Genomic DNA, 18,585 nt, shown 5'->3' with positions numbered 1-18,585 from the left:
TCTGGTGCTCTGATTAGCTATGATAACCAGGTTCAAGCAATCTTTGCAGCCCCAGTAACATAGTAATTTTGGAAACAGGTAATCTCTTATCCCAAAAGGCAGGCTCTTCCTCTGACCTTGAGGTTGTTGTAGATAACACTCCCAAATAATCAAGTGTCCAAACCTGGAATGTGGTGATAACATCATCTGACTCAAGAAAGCTTTGTAAAAGGCTTCAAGTTCTGCTTTATCTTTGTTTTGTTGTTTCTGTGCACAGCCACCAGAGGAATGAAATTTGGCCAAGATCACAGAAAATGAGATACTCTGATTTTATTTAACCTTCAAGAGCTTAGGGAACCAACCTCACATAAAAGCCTTTTCTTAAAAAAAAAACCAGTCTTTCCATTAATTATAAATTGCTAAAGCATCATTCAGGACTTTTTACCATGTATTCACTGTCAGGTTTTCATAGAAGATAGTTCAAAATGCAAACATCATCAGTTACTAATTCTACCACAGATTAAATAAGAATATGCCTATTTTCTCCAATTAGGTTCCAACTAAGAAGATGAGAAAAATGTGACAGAAGCAAGGCAAGACGGTCCATGCTTCCTACCTTCATAACCCCTGGCGCATAAATCATCTGTGGTTCCATAGATTTTCCACCTGCTCCATAAGCCGGAGCCCTTGTAAAGCATAACATTCTTTTCTTGTTTGTTGCCATAGTTAAAAAATAAATCTTCTCCCTTGATCCCCAAAAGCGTGTCATTTTTGCACTCCCATTTCTGAAATTCGCTCTTCGGATCACAGGCATACAGAGTGACAGCAACCCAGTCCGTCTTTGATGGTACCCCCAGACATAATTTAAATGCCACACTCATAATCCGCGAGTCAGACACCCATCGGAACTTCTGTGCTTCGTTGTCTTGATTACAAACGGCTGTTTGGACCGCGCTGGGACTTAATGCTTCCACGCAGCGCTTGTGATCTTCATTATATATTAAAAATTGCCTCGTGTCTGTTTAAAAAAAAAAAAAAGAAAGAAAGAAAAGATGTTTAAGGGGATACACGTGACAAAGAATAGTTTAGGTCAAAATTCCTAATGTCTCCTCCGTAAAACTGATTCTGGGAGGAGGGGTGATATGAATTCTGCCTGAGACAGCTCAGCTCCCTTGAAGGGGGTAGGGGGTCCATGAAGCTAGAGAGAGAGAGAGACAGGGGGGAAGGGCCAGTCGCATGGCCCCCAGCAATCAGCTGGAAATCCTCAAGACCTGTGAGTTCACTCCTATAGCGTTAGGAAAAGGCCTGCCTTAAATGCACACAAAGGGTAGTGGAGTAAACATAAAAATTAAATAACCGAGAAAGAAATAATATCCATCTGAGAAAAGAAAAGTTAGATATGAATATAATAAGCTATAAAATTAGGTGCATGTGTTCCCCGGAATAGAATTTTGAAGTCTGATTCACCCCTGCTCTCTTTGAGATAGAGGAAACTCTATTCGAATTCTAACATTAGGGAGGTTTTTTGAAAATAACTGATTTTATTTTAGGAAGTGTTTGCTTTTATATCCAGCAAATTTTTGAACGAAGTGCTTTCTGGATAGCCCTACTAGAGAAGACTTTTGTTTTGTTTTGTTTTGTTTTCCCTTACAACAATAGGTAACTTAGAGATCTAGCATCTAGAGGTAAGTTAGTATCTATTATATAGTTTTAACTTTCATTTTATTGGCATACTCAAGATAGCCTTTGCATAACAAAAAGATGCAAAAATGTACCTGTAAGTGTAACAATGTGTCAAGTTTGCAGTAAAGGTTAAATAAATGCAAGTTCTTATACCATTTGAGGGGATATTTATGAAAATAACTACATAAACGGTGTTGTTTTATTCTCGTAATTTGGGGCTGATGAGTTAAATTAGTATGTGGAGATGGCTTATACTTATAGTACAGAGCTGCTAGCTGGCAAAAGTGAACTTCCTCTTGCCAAAAAGAAGGAGGAGGAGGAGGAGGAGGAGGAGGAGGAGGAGGAGGAGGAGAAAAGGATCTGGTAAGCATATTTTTTCCCCTTACATCAAAACTGAATTCATGTAAAGCGTTTTCTTTTTTGTTTCTCTTTTTAAGAATAGACTAATGAAAAGAACTGACTTTTGATTTTATGACCTAAATATCAAACACTACTTCTGGAGTGTTACTAAATTCCTCCTACTTAAGTGGTCTTTCAAAATGAGCCAGTAGTATTGCAGATGTTTGAGGGTCTGACTAAATTAGCTCATTATTTTTGACCAAACCATCAGTGAAATACAGCAAAGGAATAAAAGTGCCACTAGCAGAGTCCTTCCACAGTTTACAAAACATTTTCACAAGCCATATTCTATTTACTGTCCTCAACACCCCTGTGGGGTTAGCACCACTTACATTCTGAGGTCAGTTCTAGGACCATCAATTTAGGGCTTACAATGGACGTTTGCCTTGAAAGATTATTTTCCCCTGCCTCGCTCCCATCTCCGTTCTCGTCCCACACTTGCGAGAGACCTCCTGCCTCTAATCCGTCTGGGCTCCTAATTTGGTGCCACTTTGAACCTTAGCCGGGTTCCTCGGCTGGGTTTCTCGTTTCTGCTGGTTTGATTTCTTGGAATTGGGACTCAATAGAGTCTCAATTCAGAACACCTGCTCCTTTTGGCTTCTCCGGAGTTGACATCTGTCAACGGAACATGCGATGCCCAAGCCGCAGCTCCTCCCAAGTAGCTGAACTCCTTCCCAGACTTGATCTCATCTTATTACTGCCTATGTCCTCATGTGACAAGATGAGGAATTTTCTGCGTTGGCAATAAAATGAAAATACTCATGATATGGTGTTTTGTTCATGATAAAACACAGGAGATAGGAAAACAAAAAGTTTAGAAGTCAATTACTATGATAATTTGCCACACACAAATGTAAATCTAGGCTCCTCTAATAGAATATGATAATGAAGTCTGGGGGTGCCCGGTTGGCCCAGTCAGTTGAGTGTCCCAACTTTGGCTCAGGTCATGATCTCGCGGTTGATGAGCTCGAGCCCTGCATCGGGCTCTGTGCTGATGGCTCACAGCCTGGAGCCTGTCTCAGATTCTGTGTCTCCCTCTCTCTCTGCCCCTCCCCTGCTTGCACTCTGTCTCTCTCTCTCTCTCTTTCTCTCAAAAATAAATAAACATTAAAAATTTTTCAATAAAAAAATTAAATGGTAATTAAGTCTAGAAATTTTGTCATATAGATCTTTGAACTCATCTCTAAGCCCTTTACCTTTAGTTTGTGTTTTCTATCCCAACTGTTGTTTTTCTATCTTCACATACCTTCCACTTTTCAGATAGTTCTGCTGAGTAACATCTATCTCATCAACAATAATATCTTCCATGTCATACTTCGGCATCACTGCACGGCCAGCATTTATAAACCACTCAGATTCAGTCACGCAACCAGCTCATAGCCAGCTGTTTAAGGTAAGGTGCTTGAATGTCTTTAGGCACAGTTAGTGTTCTTCCTTCAGAGGTTTTTATACTTATTTGACTTGTAATTTATGTAACTAATTTTAATCTGTGGCTCTATCTTAATTTTTCTCTGCATATGATGGCACTTAATGACCAAATATCCAATCTTCTGTTTTTCATTAATGGCACCATCATCCATTCATATCCATAAGCCAAAAACCTAGGACTCATCATGGATTCTCAGCTTTCCTTCACTTTCTAGAACAAAAGCAGAATCTATTGGCTCTACCCAAAAATACACCGTGATAGGTAATTTTATGTATCAGCTTGGCTAGGTCACAGTACCTAGAAATTTGGTCAAACCCCAGTCTGGATGTTGCTTGGAAGGTTTGTTTGTTTGATTGATAAGATTAACATTTGAATCGGTAGACTCTGGGTAAAGCAGATTACCCTCCAGACTGTGGGTGGGCCTAATCCAGTCAGCTGAAAAGCTTTAGAGATAACAGACTGAGGTCCCTGAAAAAGAAAAAATTCTCCAGACTGCCTTTGGACTTGACCTGCAATGTCAACTCTTTCTTGAGTTTCCCGTCTGCCAGGCTACCCTTGTAGATTTTGGACTTGTCAGCCTTCACAACTGCATGAGCTAATTCCTTAAATATTTCTCAAAAGATAGGTAGAAGATGATGATGATAGATAGATGATAGATAGATAGATAGATAGATAGATAGATAGACAGATAGATAGTAGATAGATAGATAGTAGATGATAGGTAGGTAGGTAGATAGATATATGATAGGGAGAGAGAGAGAGAGAGAGAGAGAGAGAGAGAGAGAGAGGAGATACACACACATCCTATTGGTTCTGTTTCTCCAGAGAACCCTGACTAATACATACACTCTAATCCATTCTTTTCTGTCTCCATGGCCACTGCCCTAGACCATGCCACCATAGTCTTAACTCTGGTCCTCTTCTCTTTGAAATGCAATTATCAAAGAAGATAACACCTGCACCCAGAACCATGATAAAAGCAGAACTCCGTGTTGACCAGTTGGTGAGAAGAATAACATATGACTGTGAAATCATGAAGTGATAATTTTAAGTTTCCTTATATTGCCTAGCAATATAAGGAGTTTCCTGGGAGAGATGGGCCTAATTAGCCACCTGACTCCGAATTTCAAATCCTACCTAATGTAATGGGTTGTTCCCACTTAACGGTATAATACAGTCAGATTTCTGTCTGTCTTTGTAGTCTCTCTAGCAGATTGCCCGTGATGTGCATTGCATTCCAGTTGAATGCTCATTCAATAATCAGATTGTTTTCTTTTTCTTCTACCTTTGTGGAGAGGTTTTCTAGGTTGAGAGGAGATTTTGTTTTTAATGGTATTTTCCCAACAGTGTCAACCCTTCGAGAGTGCACGGCTGCACAAAGGAGAAAAATATCCAGCTTCCACATCATAGCTCACTAGGAGAGGCATGATCCAGCCGGCCGTCCCTGCTCTCACCCACCACCTTCCAGCCACAGGCCTTTCTGTTCCTCAAACGCTTCGCTCCCACTTTGGAAACTTCGTATTTTGAGTTCCCTATTCTTGGGATGCTCGTGAAGGTCCCAGGTCAAGTGTCCACTCCTTAGTGAGTAGACTATCCTAATTGTGCTCTTTTATTTTCTATATAATATTCATAACCATCTTAAAATATGTTCTTTTTTAAAAATCCCTTCAGTTATCAGGGTGCCTCGGTGGCTCAGTCGGTTAAGCATCTAGCTCTTGTTTTGGGCTCAAGTCATGATCTCACAGTTCACGAGTTCAAGCCCCACATCAGCAGGCTCTGTGCTGAAGCCTGCTTGGGCTTCTCTCTCTCCCCCCCTCTCTCTGCCCTGCCCACACGTGCTCTCTTTCTCAAAATAAATAAATAAACTTTAAAAAATCCATTTAATTATATTTTGTCTGTGTCCTTCTACTGAAATGCAAATTCTACAAGTAGAAAGAGCTAGCCTTTCTGGCTCAGTACTCTATCCTCTCTTTTTGGAGCATACTAGCCTCTCAACAAATATTAGTTGAATGCATGAAAGAATATTAATTAAGTCTGAAGCATTTTGACTAGTAACCCAGATACATTATTTTATTTAGTAATTGACTGAGGATGATGAGTATATTTAATGTTACTTTTCCCCCTGAACATTTATTTTTTACTGAGGACCAATTTATAAACTTTTATAAAAGGTGTATTTGGAGGGGTGTCTGGGTAGCTCAGTTGGTTAAGTGTCTGACTTTGGCTCAGGTAATGATTTCACAGTTTGTGGGTTTGAGCCCCACGTCAGGCTCTGTGCTGACAGCTCCGAGCCTGGAGCCTGCTTCAGATTCTGTGTCTCCCTCTCTGTCTGCCCCTCCCCTGCTCTCTCTCTCTCTCTCAAAAATAAATAAGCATTAAAAAAATATTTTTAAGGAGTACTTGCAAATGAAAAGCTGCTATTTCGATTCAAACATATCTATTCTGATTTCCTTTATTTATCTTTGACAGTAAGGAGCAGGGTAAGTTTGATATTGTCATTGGTAAACAATATAAGGAAATGTAAAATTATCACTTTATGATTTCACAGTCATACATTATTCCTCTCCCCAGCTATCAACACGGAGTTCTGCTTTTACCATGGTTCTATGTGCAATGTCTCTGATTTAAAAGGTCACATTTCTTCTGCTGAAAGTGATTCAAGGCCTTGACCAAAAGGCATTTTGTGCCATTCTTGCCACTATCAACCCCACCAATGTTTTATATGTACAAACATTCTTTTTTTTTTTTTTTTTTTTTTTTTTTTTTTTGTCTAGAGTAATCCTGATATGGTAAGCACTGCAAAGCTAACACATGAAGACAGCTGAATCAATGGATTCATTTCTTTGCCATCTCACTTATGGGATTGAACGAGTATTTTTCTTTCTTTTTGCTTTTTATTTTTTTTAATGTTTATTCATTTTTGAGAGAGAGAGAGAGAGAGAGAGAGAGAGAGAGAGAGAGAGAGAGAGAAAGAGAGAGAAATGAGCCGGGAAGGGGCAGACAGAGAGACACGGAATCCGAGGCAGGCTCCAGGCTCTGAGCTGTCAGCCCAGAGCCTGACGCAGGGCTCAAATCCACGGACTGCGAGATCATGACCTGAGACAAATTTGGATGCTCAACCAACTGAGCCACCCAGACACCCCTCTTTTTGCTTTTTAAATACTTACACATCAGAAATTTCTTTGCAGAATTGAAGAGACCCTCCTTCCATCTTAACTCGATCTGCCTAATCTCATATTAATTCTTCAACACATATGTGCCAGGCACTGTGCTGGTGACATTGTAAAGGACAAACCAGAGACAAGTTCCCTGCCACTAAGCTCACACCGCCTGATGTTAATTCAAAGGCAGAAACCTCAAAGGTCAAAATACACTTAGGAAAGAAGCGGTAAGTTTCAATTCAATATCTCAAGTCAACATAACCGAAGAGGAGATACCCAGTAACATGAGTGTGAGTATTCTTTCAAGCATATTTTAACAGTTTTAAAATTTTCCATAACATTGAGCCAATAAATTAGATTTCTGAATTTACAAGCAAAGAAAGTTAGGTTATTAAATGGGACTATCTAGAGATATGACTGTTATATGCTATGTTTCCTTAGACATTTGCAGACTTTCCCCAGTACCAAGAAATAAGATGCTGACACGCAAACACAAAAAGCAATCTTTCGCAAGATAGAGAAGCTGGCAAAGAAGAAAATAAGTGGAATCCACTTATTTCTTCTTGCCTTTTGCCATTTCGGTGCATGGCAGCCCCACTCCCCAACGTCAGCACAACATCTGTGAGCCTGGGGGGCGTTTTCTGGTCATCAGAGCCCCCTGCCCCACTGTGCCTACACACTGCAAAGACAAAGGTCAGAGAACTAAGACCCCCCAGGAGGAGCCCTTCACCAGTGACTGATAGCAATCGATGAATAAACGCCCCAAATCCCTGGCATGGTGGGCGGGATGATGCTAAGGCACATACTCTACACTGTCCCCCAGAGCGCCCCAGCAGGGCTGAACCCCAGTTGTCCACAGTGGTCACTGGCACCTTCCCTTCTGGTCTCAGCTCCCCACTCCTCTGCTGGTGTTTCCTGGGACTGTCTCCCAAGTAAACTAGTTCACTCAAATCACCATCAGAGACAGCATCTTGAGCAACCCAAAGAAATCTGTCCATAAGCCTCAGTAAATGAACGTAAAACCTACATATGCGTCCTCCCAGAACTAAAGTTAGGCGAAAAGCAAATACTTATCATGCACGTAGTATATGCAAAAAACCACTATGCCAAGTGCTGGGGGCAGGGAGAAGACTAAGGATTACAGTGTTAGGTTTAGGAAGATTGAACAAAAGAATAAAGGAGGGATGCCTGGGTGGCTCTGTCAGTCAGAAGTCTGACTCTTGATCTCGGCTCAGGTCATGGTACCCCTGTGTTGGGCTCTGTGCTGACAGCACAGAGCCTACTTGGGATTTTCTCTCTCCCTCTCTCTCCGCCCCTCCCCCTCTCATATGCATGCATGTGTGCACTCTCTCTCGCTAAATAAATGAATAAACATTAAAAATTTGTTTAATTTTTTTTAATGTTTATTTTTGAGAGGGAGACAGAGACAGAGACAGAGCACAAGTCAGGGAGAGGCAGAGAGAGAGGCAACACAGAATCTGAAGCAGGCTCCAGGCTCCAAGCTGTCAGCACAGAGCCCGACACGGGGCTCGAACTCATGAACCAAGAGATCATGACCTGAGCCAAAGTCAGACGCTCAACCGACTGAGCCACCCAGGCGCCTCCCAAATTTGTTTTAAATGAATAAATAATAAATTTAAAAAGATAGAGGAAAAATTGAGAATTATTTTATTTTTCATTTTGCTCCTTCATTTATTCACTGAATATTCAGAGAACCCAATAATTTAAGTCACTGCGTTCAGCTATTTGGAGAGGTACAGCTATGAATCCAATATGGGTTATGACCTTGAGGAGAAAGGAGAGGGCAAGAGCTAGACATTCCTCCAACTTCCTGTCTCCTTTCCTAAAGATATGAGTATCTCTACCCTTCCTGGGCTAGTTCATTCTTGTCTCAGCAGGTCTCCCTCGGTCTGCTGATCTCTCTACCCGTATCCTGGATTCTATCCCCTTCTGTCTCTCCACACGTTCTCCTTTCCTTTCTCTCCTGGATCTTCAACCCCAGAATGCCAGCCTCTCCCCCAGTTCTCAGACAGACAAGCAAAATCTGTAGGTAAGGTGTTGACACTATGCCACTCTATCTTCTTCCCCTCGCAGCCATGCTAATTAATCCTTAGGTATCGCGGCGCTCTGATCATGACACGATCAGAGCTCTGATGCTCACTGGCTGTGTGACTTTGGTCAAGTTCCTAAGCCACCCTGTGCTTCCTTTTCCCCATCTGAAAAATGAGGGGAGAATAACAAGATCTGCTGGTTGTTGTGAGAATTCAGTGAGATCATCTAAATGAAGCACCGAGAACAGTTCCTGACACAGAAATTGCTAGAAACGTGGCAACTGTTCTCATTGACCTGGGGGAAATCAGTCTTGAAGACAGCGTGAAGTGATTCAGAACAGGATGCGACTAGAGCAGATAGAGATGTTGCAGCGGCCCAGAGAAAGGGACAGAAGAACAGAAATGGTGGAGACGCCAGAGTTTCCAAACTCAAGAGACACGTGATGTGGTGGAGAAAGGTATATTCTTTGGGGTCAGTAAACTTGTTATCAAATTCTGGCTCCACCATTCCCTCGTTGTGTTGCCTCAGTTAAATTAATCATTCCAGCCTCGATTTCCTCATCTGTAAAATAGGGATAATAATGTTCCCTGAGAGAGTTGCTATGAACTTCTAAATGAGATAATTGAGGTAAGACACCCAGCATGTCCTTTTGCATGTAGTAAACACTCCAGTGTTAATGCCCTCCTTCCCCTCCCCAGGTGAAAAGTCTAAACAATTGGTACAAACAGAAGGGCTAAGCCCTTCTTTGACATACTGTTGTTTTGAGCACATGTACGTCTTTCCTGGTCAACACACTCCGGCTGGTAACTTCTGTCTACTTCTTAGCCTCAGAGTCAGAAGACACTGGCAGAGAGTCGGCTCTGGTCCCTCCTGGCTAGCTGACTTCTGAGCCCGTTTTCTCCTGTAGTAAAAGCCGGCTACTACCCCTCACCCGTCTTACCCCACGGGCTGTTGTAAGGATCTGATTAAAGACCTGAAAGTGATTAATTAATGTGATAAAGGATCTGAAAGTGCTCTTAGCTTGAATGACCTTAACTTGGTTTGTAACTGGGCAAATTTGTCTTAGAATGCATTATTTTTTCCATGTCAGTTTCAATTCTTTTTGAAAGGGCACTTGCTTTCTTGCCTTCTTTGCTCTCGCTTTTGGTCGGTCTGATTTCCACTACACTCTTCTAGATCAAACTAACCACACGACTTTTCCATCCAACAATGCTTTATGGTGGCCAAGAGGAAAGAGGACACAACTGTTCTCATTTCCACATCAGTTTGACTCCCTCTTTGCTATGTAGAGACACATAGGAAGTAGAAACTACTTTCCTTTCGTTCAACTCCTTTTGTGGCCTCTGTGACTTCCTAGTTCTCCCTTAGCTGCTTGGGATTCAGTCTCAGAGACCAGATGTGAGTGTCAAAGGATGCCTGTGATCTCTAGTTCCTTTTTTTTTTTTTTTAATGTTTATTTATTTCTGAGAGAGTGCAGGCAGTGGAGGGGCAGAGAGAGGCAGACAGAGGATCTAAAGCAGGCTCTGAGCTGACGGGCTGACAGCAGCGAGCCCGATGTGGGGCTTGAACTCACGAACCACGAGATCATGATCTGAGCCGAAGTCAGATGCTCAACTGACTGAGCCACCCAGGTGCCCCTGTAGTTCCTTTCTGAAGACAGGCGTCTTTGTCTTTAACTGAGGTTGAGCACATTTGACTCTGTGAAGTTCACATCTAGCCAATGATGACTCTTCCTACCTAGAAATTTGGTTCAACACCCTCCTCAGGCGCTGAATTGTCATGTAACAAGGCAATTGCCATCTTACCTAGATCTGCAATATCTTACACACCGAGGTCTCCATCTCTCAATTTCAGAAAAATCAGAGGAAGTTTGGAACACTAACAGGAAAAATAGACAAATATAAGAAGAACTGAAAAATGAAAGATGATAAGGACTTGGTTTTGCTCAGTAACTTTAGAGAGTATGTCTTAAATCTGGCATCTAGAAGAAGTCACAAGTAAAGGAAGAAACGACGGGGCTAGAAATCAAGAAAAGTAGAAATATTATAAAGAAAATTTTATGAAAATTAAAATGACCAAGCGAACAGCAGTGGGGAATAGTTCCTTGAAGAAATCCTAGATTGGTATTAAACCAATCATTCATTCAGGAAAAAAAAAAAAATGCTTCTGTTTAATAGAAAGAATGTTCCATTAGGAGTCAGGAGTCTTAAGCACTAAACAGGTTGTGCCAGTAACTAGTTGTGAGACTCTGGAAAGATCACCTAACATGTCAGGACTTCAGTTTTCTTACCTATAAAACAAGGAGGTTGGACACAGCACAAGACCACCGGAGATCAAATTCACTGTATTTTTTTACACTCATTGGCTAGTGAGATCTATTATTGGCATCTTTCCAGCTCGGCCTCCAGGGCCATCACATCGGTAGTTTGAAATCAACCATGGCAGGAATGTTCCACCATGGCAATTAGTTAAGTGCCCCACAACAGTGCTTTTCTTCTGAGAACCAACTGTTAAGTTTACCAACACACCATTGCTTATGAGTCAGACCATCCCATTTTGAGCTAAGCCTCTCTGCTGAGGTCCAGCCATCGTGTCTGAGCATCTCTCACGGTGTCTGACTGTGACGACATCCCCACTGAGATCTAAACGTTGGTGCCGAATGCGAGTCCTCCTGCTGAATGGGTAGCAGGGCAAGGAGGGTAAGAACTTGTCTCCCCTCAAGCTTCGCCTCCTGGCCCCTCAAGGTATGGTGTGGATGTTCATGGTGCTGATGATGTGGGATGCTCTCAGGAAGGTGGGACAAAGGGTTCTGGGTTGAAAAAAAGAATACACGACGGACAGTAGGGAGACCTTTCCATGGATTTTCTTAATGGGTAGGGAGCCAGGGAAGAGGCTGCAGGGGGTGCAGGGAATTGATACAACCTTTGGTCTATTGCTAACACAGCAGCAACTAACCTCTGTTCATGTGCTGCCTGAGCCAAAAAAAGGTAAAATCAGAATTATAGGTTCTCAAGTTGAAAAAAAAAACTGGGGAAGGAGCTCCCTTACCCATGTTTTTGTTTGCTTTTTATTCTCTGAGTAATCACCTTCAGCACCTCCCTGCTTCCCCTGTATTTGTGCCTCTGAAGAGGAAGACATTCATCAGAGTAAGGCATCCTGCTGTCTCAAGGAGGGGAAAATTCCTAAGCAAGTTGAGAAACATTTCTTGCCCCAAAGCACTCAGAGTCAGTATAAAGAAAATTAGTAGCCAGGCTGCCCAATATGGTAGCCCTTGGCCCCAATGGTCTATTGTACAGTTGAATGAGGCCAGTCTGAACTGATGCATGGCTGTAAGTATAAAATACTGTGTTTTGAAAATGTAACTTTTAAAAAATGAGTGTGAAACTATTCCAATGTTTTATTATCATTCATGTTCACTGACAATATTTTGGATATATTGGGTTAAATTAAATATCTTCGTAAAATCAAGTCACCTGTTTTTCTTTTACTTTTTTTTTTTTTTTTTTGAGTGTGGCTCCATAATGTGGCCAATGATGTTTCTGTTGGACTGCCCTGGGTTAGAAATTCAGGTCACACACAGAACCCTAGAATTGTTCGTCCAGGTTCCAAATGAAGACCTTCAGAGACAGGGAACTTACTCCTAAGCAGACTATTCTATTTGAGACAGGGCAACTCTTAAAAGCTTTTCACTGGCTTTAGTTTTAACCTTTGGGGCCCATGAAGAATATATTAACTCCCTTCCATGAGACAGATTTGCAACATGAATACTGTGATGATGTCTAAACCTCTAAACCCACCCCATGGCGTTCTTTCGCTTACGTTAAGCATCTCCTCTCCAGCCCCCCTTACACATTGAGAGATAAGCTTTGTAGCCAGGAATAAGGCCAAATATCTTCTTAAGCTCCAAGAATCTTTCTCAGCACTGGTTTCTTGGGAAATCTCTCGCTTAAATGCTTAATATACTGCTTTTATTGGATAGTTAATGATTACTGTGGGAACCAGAAGTCCCTGCTTTTAATAGCTAGCACTTGCCAAGCAATTCCTATAGGCCATCCTATGTTCTACACATTTTAGGGGTGCCTGGGTGGCTCAGTTGGTTGAGCATCCAACTTTTGATTTTGGCTCAGGTCATGATCCCAGGGTTGTGGGACTGAGCCCTGCATCGGCTCCATGCGTAGAGCTTGCTTGAGATTCTCTCTCTCTCTCTCTCTCTCTCTCTCTCTCTCTCCCCCCTGCTTCCCCCCACTTTCTCTCTCAAAAATAAATAAATAAATAAATAAACAAACAAACAAATTACATTTTGCAACTCACTGAATCCTTGCAAAAACAAGGGGTATACAGGGGCTCCCGGCTAGCTCAGTCAACAAAGCATAGGACTCTTGATCTTGGGGTCATGGTTTTGAGCCCCACATTGGGTGTACAGATTACTTAAACAAATAAATAAATTTGAAAACAACAACAACAGGCGCTTGGGTGGCTCAGTGTTTCGAGCGTCCAACTCTTGATTTCAGCCCAGGGCATGATCTCAGAGTCGTGGGACTGATCCCTACATCAGGCTCCATGCTGAGCATGAAGACCACTTAAGATTCTCTCCCTCTGTCTTTCTGTCTCTCCCTCTCCCTTTGCCCCTTTCCCCCACTTGTGTATGCATTCTCTCTAAAATAAAAAATTAATTAATATTAAAAAAATGTTTAATGAATTAAAAAAGAAAACAAAACACAGGACCAAATAACATCATGCTCCCCATTTTATAAACAAGGAAATGAAAACACAGAGTAATTAAGTAGTTTCCCGGCAGGGGCAGGGTGCCTTGGCTTGTGTTTTTATAATCACTGCAACTTAATGCTCGTCATGATTTCACATTTTCTGTGGTCAGCACTCTCCCCGGGCAGTCTCCTGGTGGTTGGGGTTTCTGTGTTATCTGTGTGGTCCCAGTTGTGCCCCCACAGTTACATGGAGAACACAAAGTGCCATTGGCACAGAAGGGGCACAGATGGCGTGTGCTGATTTGGGAGAAAACGGGGGGATCAGGAACCAGAATTTCAAAGGTGAAGCCCTTTCGATCTCCTTTCCAAAGGGAACTGAGAATGCAAATTCTAACTGGCACCCTCTTTCTGAAGTTTAAGCAGGTTGAGTCTAGAGAGACAGAAAAGAGAGACTTGATAATGTCTTTGAGGATTTGAAAAGCTGTGAATCTGTTCCTCCTAAGTAATCGCCAGTCTCCAGAAGAAAAAAAAAAAAAAAGAGGAAGAAAACAAGTATAAATCAGTTTGAACAACTTAGAAAACTGATAAGGGTGAAATTTGTAGCTATAAAAACTATGGACGATTAAAAGGTTTGCTCACAGGCAAAAAGCAGCATGGTGAAAATCTCATGGAATCCCTCCTTGGAGGATGATCTACGATCCTGTCCTTAAACCCACCACGAGGAAAGACACCAGGACCCGCCCTCCTTGTGGCCCAAAACACTCACAAGATTATTTCTTGCAGGTTAGACAGAAATACTGTGAACTGAAAGCGAGAATGCACAAACCACAGAGGAAATCCCTCGGAGAACAGACCAGGGAAGGAACAATGGGAACTGGGGGATGTCAGGAGGAGACAGGGGTTCTGCGGGGCCAGGTGGCACATCTGGCCTGAGAAGCAGCCTCTGGGCTCAAGGTCCCCAGCTTCCAGGCCCAGCAGCCAGGAGGAGGCGACCAGGTTCCCCCAGAGCTGGTGGCGCAGAGGACTTTTGCTTTCCTCCTCACCGCAAGCGTTGAAAGGACCCCACTAACCTTGACCCAAAGAGGAAGGTGCGCCTCCAGGCCCCAAGTCAGAAAGTCGTCACCTCGGTCAACTTACCCAACAGCTGCACAGCCACCGGAATGAGACAGACAAAAACCAGGAGCAGGGACAGCCTCATGGCCCAGAGTTTATCCTTTTCTTCCACTGATAGAGAGGAGGGGGTAAGCAGGAAGCCAGACAACGCAGGCACCCAGTCACCCCTTCCCCTACTGTGTTCTCAGAGCTGCCCTGCTGAAAAGAAGTGTGGAGGAAGCTCTCACTTTTAAAGGGCTTCTGAAATTAGGGAAAACCTCCAATAAGGAGATATCCTGTCACATGAGGGTAGTTGGAAAAACAGGAATTCAAAGTTACAACTTTGCTTTGTAAGCTAACTTCTGAGAAGAGCAGACACAGAGGAAGGGAAGAAAGAGACACATGGGGGAGAGGGGTGAGGAAGGGGGGGCGGTGAAAGGGTGATGGTGAGAAATGCGGAGCCAGGCTGGGCGAGCTGGGAAGGGGAGAAGTGAAACAGCTCTGTGCCTCAGGGCCAGCTCAGATGGGGCTGGTGAAGAGTCAGCCGGAGGCCATTACCTGGGCCGGAGAGCCGGGGTTCCCTCTGAGAAGCAGCTGAACCAGCGGTGCCTCAGCAGCCAACCCCACCCTGAAGGGACAGAAATGACAGGCACTGAAAAGGACAGTTTGACACTGGAGACATTTTCTTAAGGGCTGAAACAGATACCCCTCATTCTCTATATTCACTGCTTAGAGTCCCCTTTTTTCTTAGCTTCAAAAGACACAGTTCTCACAGAGCTTTGGTGCTTCGGCCAGAGGAAAAGTGAGAGGTTAAACCTAAGAGGGAATCTCAGCAGGGCTAGGAGGGGGAAAGTTCTAGAAGGCTTGCTCTAGAAAAACAGAGAAAACAGTGACACAAGATTTGTGATAAAGGCTTGATGCCCTGTCTCAATCATGCTGGTTCTTCAACTTTGGAAGGGACCTCTTGGCACAAGAAACTCTGCTCATTTGGTCAAAAAAATGTATATTCATTACATGATGGGTGGAATTCTTTCTTGAAGAACAAAAATGTTCATTAGACACAATATTAATCCCTAAGCATCTATCTTTGTTACTTTTCACAAGTAAAACATGAATTAAGAATATCTTGATGCAGGGGCGCCTGGGTGGCTCAGTTGGTTAAGCTTCTGACTTCAGCTCAGGTCATGATCTCGCAGTTAATGAGTTCGAGCCCCGTGTCGGGCTCTGTGCTGACAGCTCAGAGCCTGGGGCCTGTTTCAGATTCTGTGCCCTCTCTCTCTGCCCCTCCCCTGCTCATGTTCTGTCTGTCTCTCAAAAATAAATAAATGTTAAAAAAATTAAAAATAAATAAAAAAGAATATCTTGATGCAGATATCAGTAATTAGAGAGCCAACCCACACCTGGAATGTGTTAAAGATTAGCAATTCGAAAACGAAGGCTGCTGGAAACATTGCATTTTTTCTTTAATTTTAAACGAATAGTTTATCTTCAAGTGGAAAGCCCCAAGATTGAGCATCTTTGTGATAAAGTTATAAACTGCTTCCTAATAAGAAATGTGATATAGTCCTGTTACTGATTATTTTAAAAACATTCTAAATTTAATATTATTCTAACAGAATGCAAAAGGTGCTAAGAATGTAGGACACAGGACAAGGTTTTTTTTCCCCCCCATTAGGCTAAGACCTGACTGACAAAAAAAAGTTTGTTATGAAACAGTACAGATGAAACAAAAATGTTTCTTTCTAAAACATTGTTTCATTAACTTATCATGAAAAAAAAGATATTTTAAATGAGTACTTCATGGCTTTTAAATGTAAACAATTTCTATAAATTTAAAAAATTTGGCCTAATTTGGATTTATATCAATTTGAGAAGCAAAGAAAACGTAATTGAATGCTCTCTACACTCACCCTTCAGGTTTTTTGATTTACATAAAAGTGCCACATAGCCAACCAAGATCAGTGATAAGGCTGTGACTTTGAAACAAAAGGAAACCAACTGTCCCACAAAGAATTTACCCCAAGACCTTGACCTTATTGAAACAAAGATTTATCAGGCTAAAAGGAGTGAACAGGCAAGAAAAAGAAATCCAACTTTTGGGAGAGGGACATCACCGAGGATAGCAAAACAGGAAGCTCTAGGACTCCATCATTTCACTTCAACGACTGTTGACCTGGCAGGAACGGTCTTCGGTAACTATTTTGGAACCCCAGACTCTAGTAGGAACCTTCCCTGGTGGCACTGGCTACCACGTTCATCCCCACTCTTTGCGGCTGTCAGCATGAGGGCGCAGACTGAGTTTCTGGTGCGACGTGCTAGAGCCTGGGCTTTGTCCTCCAGAATATCCGAATTGTGGGTTCTGAAGGCTGACTGCCGCTTTTATTTGCTTTCACCACTTTTACTCAACATAGTAGTAGACATTCTAGCTGGAGCAATTAGGCGAGAAAAAAAAAAGAAACAAAAACAATTACAAGTACCAAACCAGGAAAGAAGTAATGCTATCTCTCAAGAAGAGGTAAAACTATCTCTTTTCACAGATGGCATGATTTTATATGTAGAAAACCATAAAGCTTATACACACACACACACACACACACACACACACACACACACATCCTGTTAGAGCTAATAAACAAATGCAACAAAGTTGAAAGATACAAAATCAGAACACAAAAACCAATTGCAACTCTATACTATTAACGAAAACTTTGAAAAAAAATTCAGAAAACATTTCCATTTCCAGTAGCCTCAAAAAGAATAAAATACTTAGGAATCAACTTAATTAAGGAGACAAAAGACTTGTACAATGAAAGCCACATAATATTGCTAAAAGAAATTAAAGAAGAGCTAAATAAATGCTAACCTATCCCATGTTCACAGAATGGAAGACTTAATATCATTAAGATGACAACACTATCCAAAGAGTTCTATAGATTCAATGCAATTTCTATAAAAATCCCAATGACATTTTTGTATAAATTTAAAAAAAAGAAACTTCATAAAATCACGTGAAATCCAAAGAGATCCTATATAGGCAAAACAATCTTGAAAAAGAATAAAGTTGGAGAACTCAATTCATACTTCCTGATTTCAGAATTTACCATAAAGCTGTAGTAATCAAAATAATGTGGTGCTGGCAGAGGGGAGACATAAAGACCAATAGAATGGAATAGAAAGGCCAGAAATAAACTCTTACACATGCGACCAACTGACTTTTTACAAGGGTGCCAAGACTATTCAATGGAGAAAGAACAGTCTTTTCAAGAAATGGTGCTGGGAAAACTGGGTATCCGCATTACAAAAGAAAGAAATTGGACTTTTACCTTAAACCATATACAAAAAGTAACTCAAAATGAGTCAAAAACCTAAACTTAAGAGCTAAAACTATAAAACTTTTAGAAGAAAACATCAGGAAACATCTTCACGCCATTGTATTTGGCAATGGTTTGTGGGGGGTAGGGTGGGGTGGATAAGACACTAAAAGCACAGACAATGAAAGAAAATATACACAAATTTGGCTTCCCCCAAATTTAAAAATTTTGTACATCAAAGGACACAGTCAAAAGAGTGAAAAGACAATCCACAAAATGGGAGAAAATATTTGTAAATAATATATCCAATAAGGGATTAATATCCATAAAATATAAAGTACGACTCAACAGCAACAAAAGACAATCAATTTAAAAAATGGGCAATGATGGGGCGCCTGGGTGGCGCAGTCAGTTAAGCGTCCGACTTCAGCCAGGTCACGATCTCGCGGTCCGTGAGTTCGAGCCCCGCGTCGGGCTCTGGGCTGATGGCTCAGAGCCTGGAGCCTGTTTCCGATTCTGTGTCTCCCTGTCTCTCTGCCCCTCCCCCGTTCATGCTCTTTCTCTCTCTGTCCCAAAAATAAATAAACGTTGAAAAAAAATTTTTTTTTAAAAAATAAATAAATAAAAATAAAAATAAAAAATGGGCAATGAACATGAGCAGACAGTTCTCTAAAAAAGATACACAAATAGCCAATAAGCACATGAGAAGACGTTCAGCATCACTAGTCATTAGGGAAGTGCAAACAAAACCACAATGCTATATCACTTCACAC

At 41.8% G+C, this 18,585-nt stretch overlaps 1 protein-coding gene across 1 annotated transcript in view; it reads right to left on the bottom strand.

Moving 5' to 3' along the window:
• The window catches only part of MRC1 (mannose receptor C-type 1), a 99,160-nt gene extending 84,290 nt beyond the window's left edge, over positions 1-14,870 (bottom strand). The window contains exons 1-2 of the mRNA XM_047868213.1: positions 14,547-14,870; positions 596-997 (exon numbers count right to left, since the gene is read on the bottom strand). Coding sequence (XP_047724169.1) covers positions 596-997; positions 14,547-14,607 — 463 coding nt within the window. The 5' untranslated portion in view covers positions 14,608-14,870. The remainder of the gene's footprint in view (positions 1-595; positions 998-14,546) is intronic.
• Positions 14,871-18,585: the final 3,715 nt, after the last annotated feature.

The sequence above is a fragment of the Prionailurus viverrinus genome, chromosome B4 (assembly GCF_022837055.1).
Source record: "Prionailurus viverrinus isolate Anna chromosome B4, UM_Priviv_1.0, whole genome shotgun sequence".
NCBI lineage: Eukaryota > Metazoa > Chordata > Mammalia > Carnivora > Felidae > Prionailurus > Prionailurus viverrinus.
Note: the sequence above shows the minus strand (reverse complement) of the source record. Positions and strands in the feature narration are given on the sequence as shown.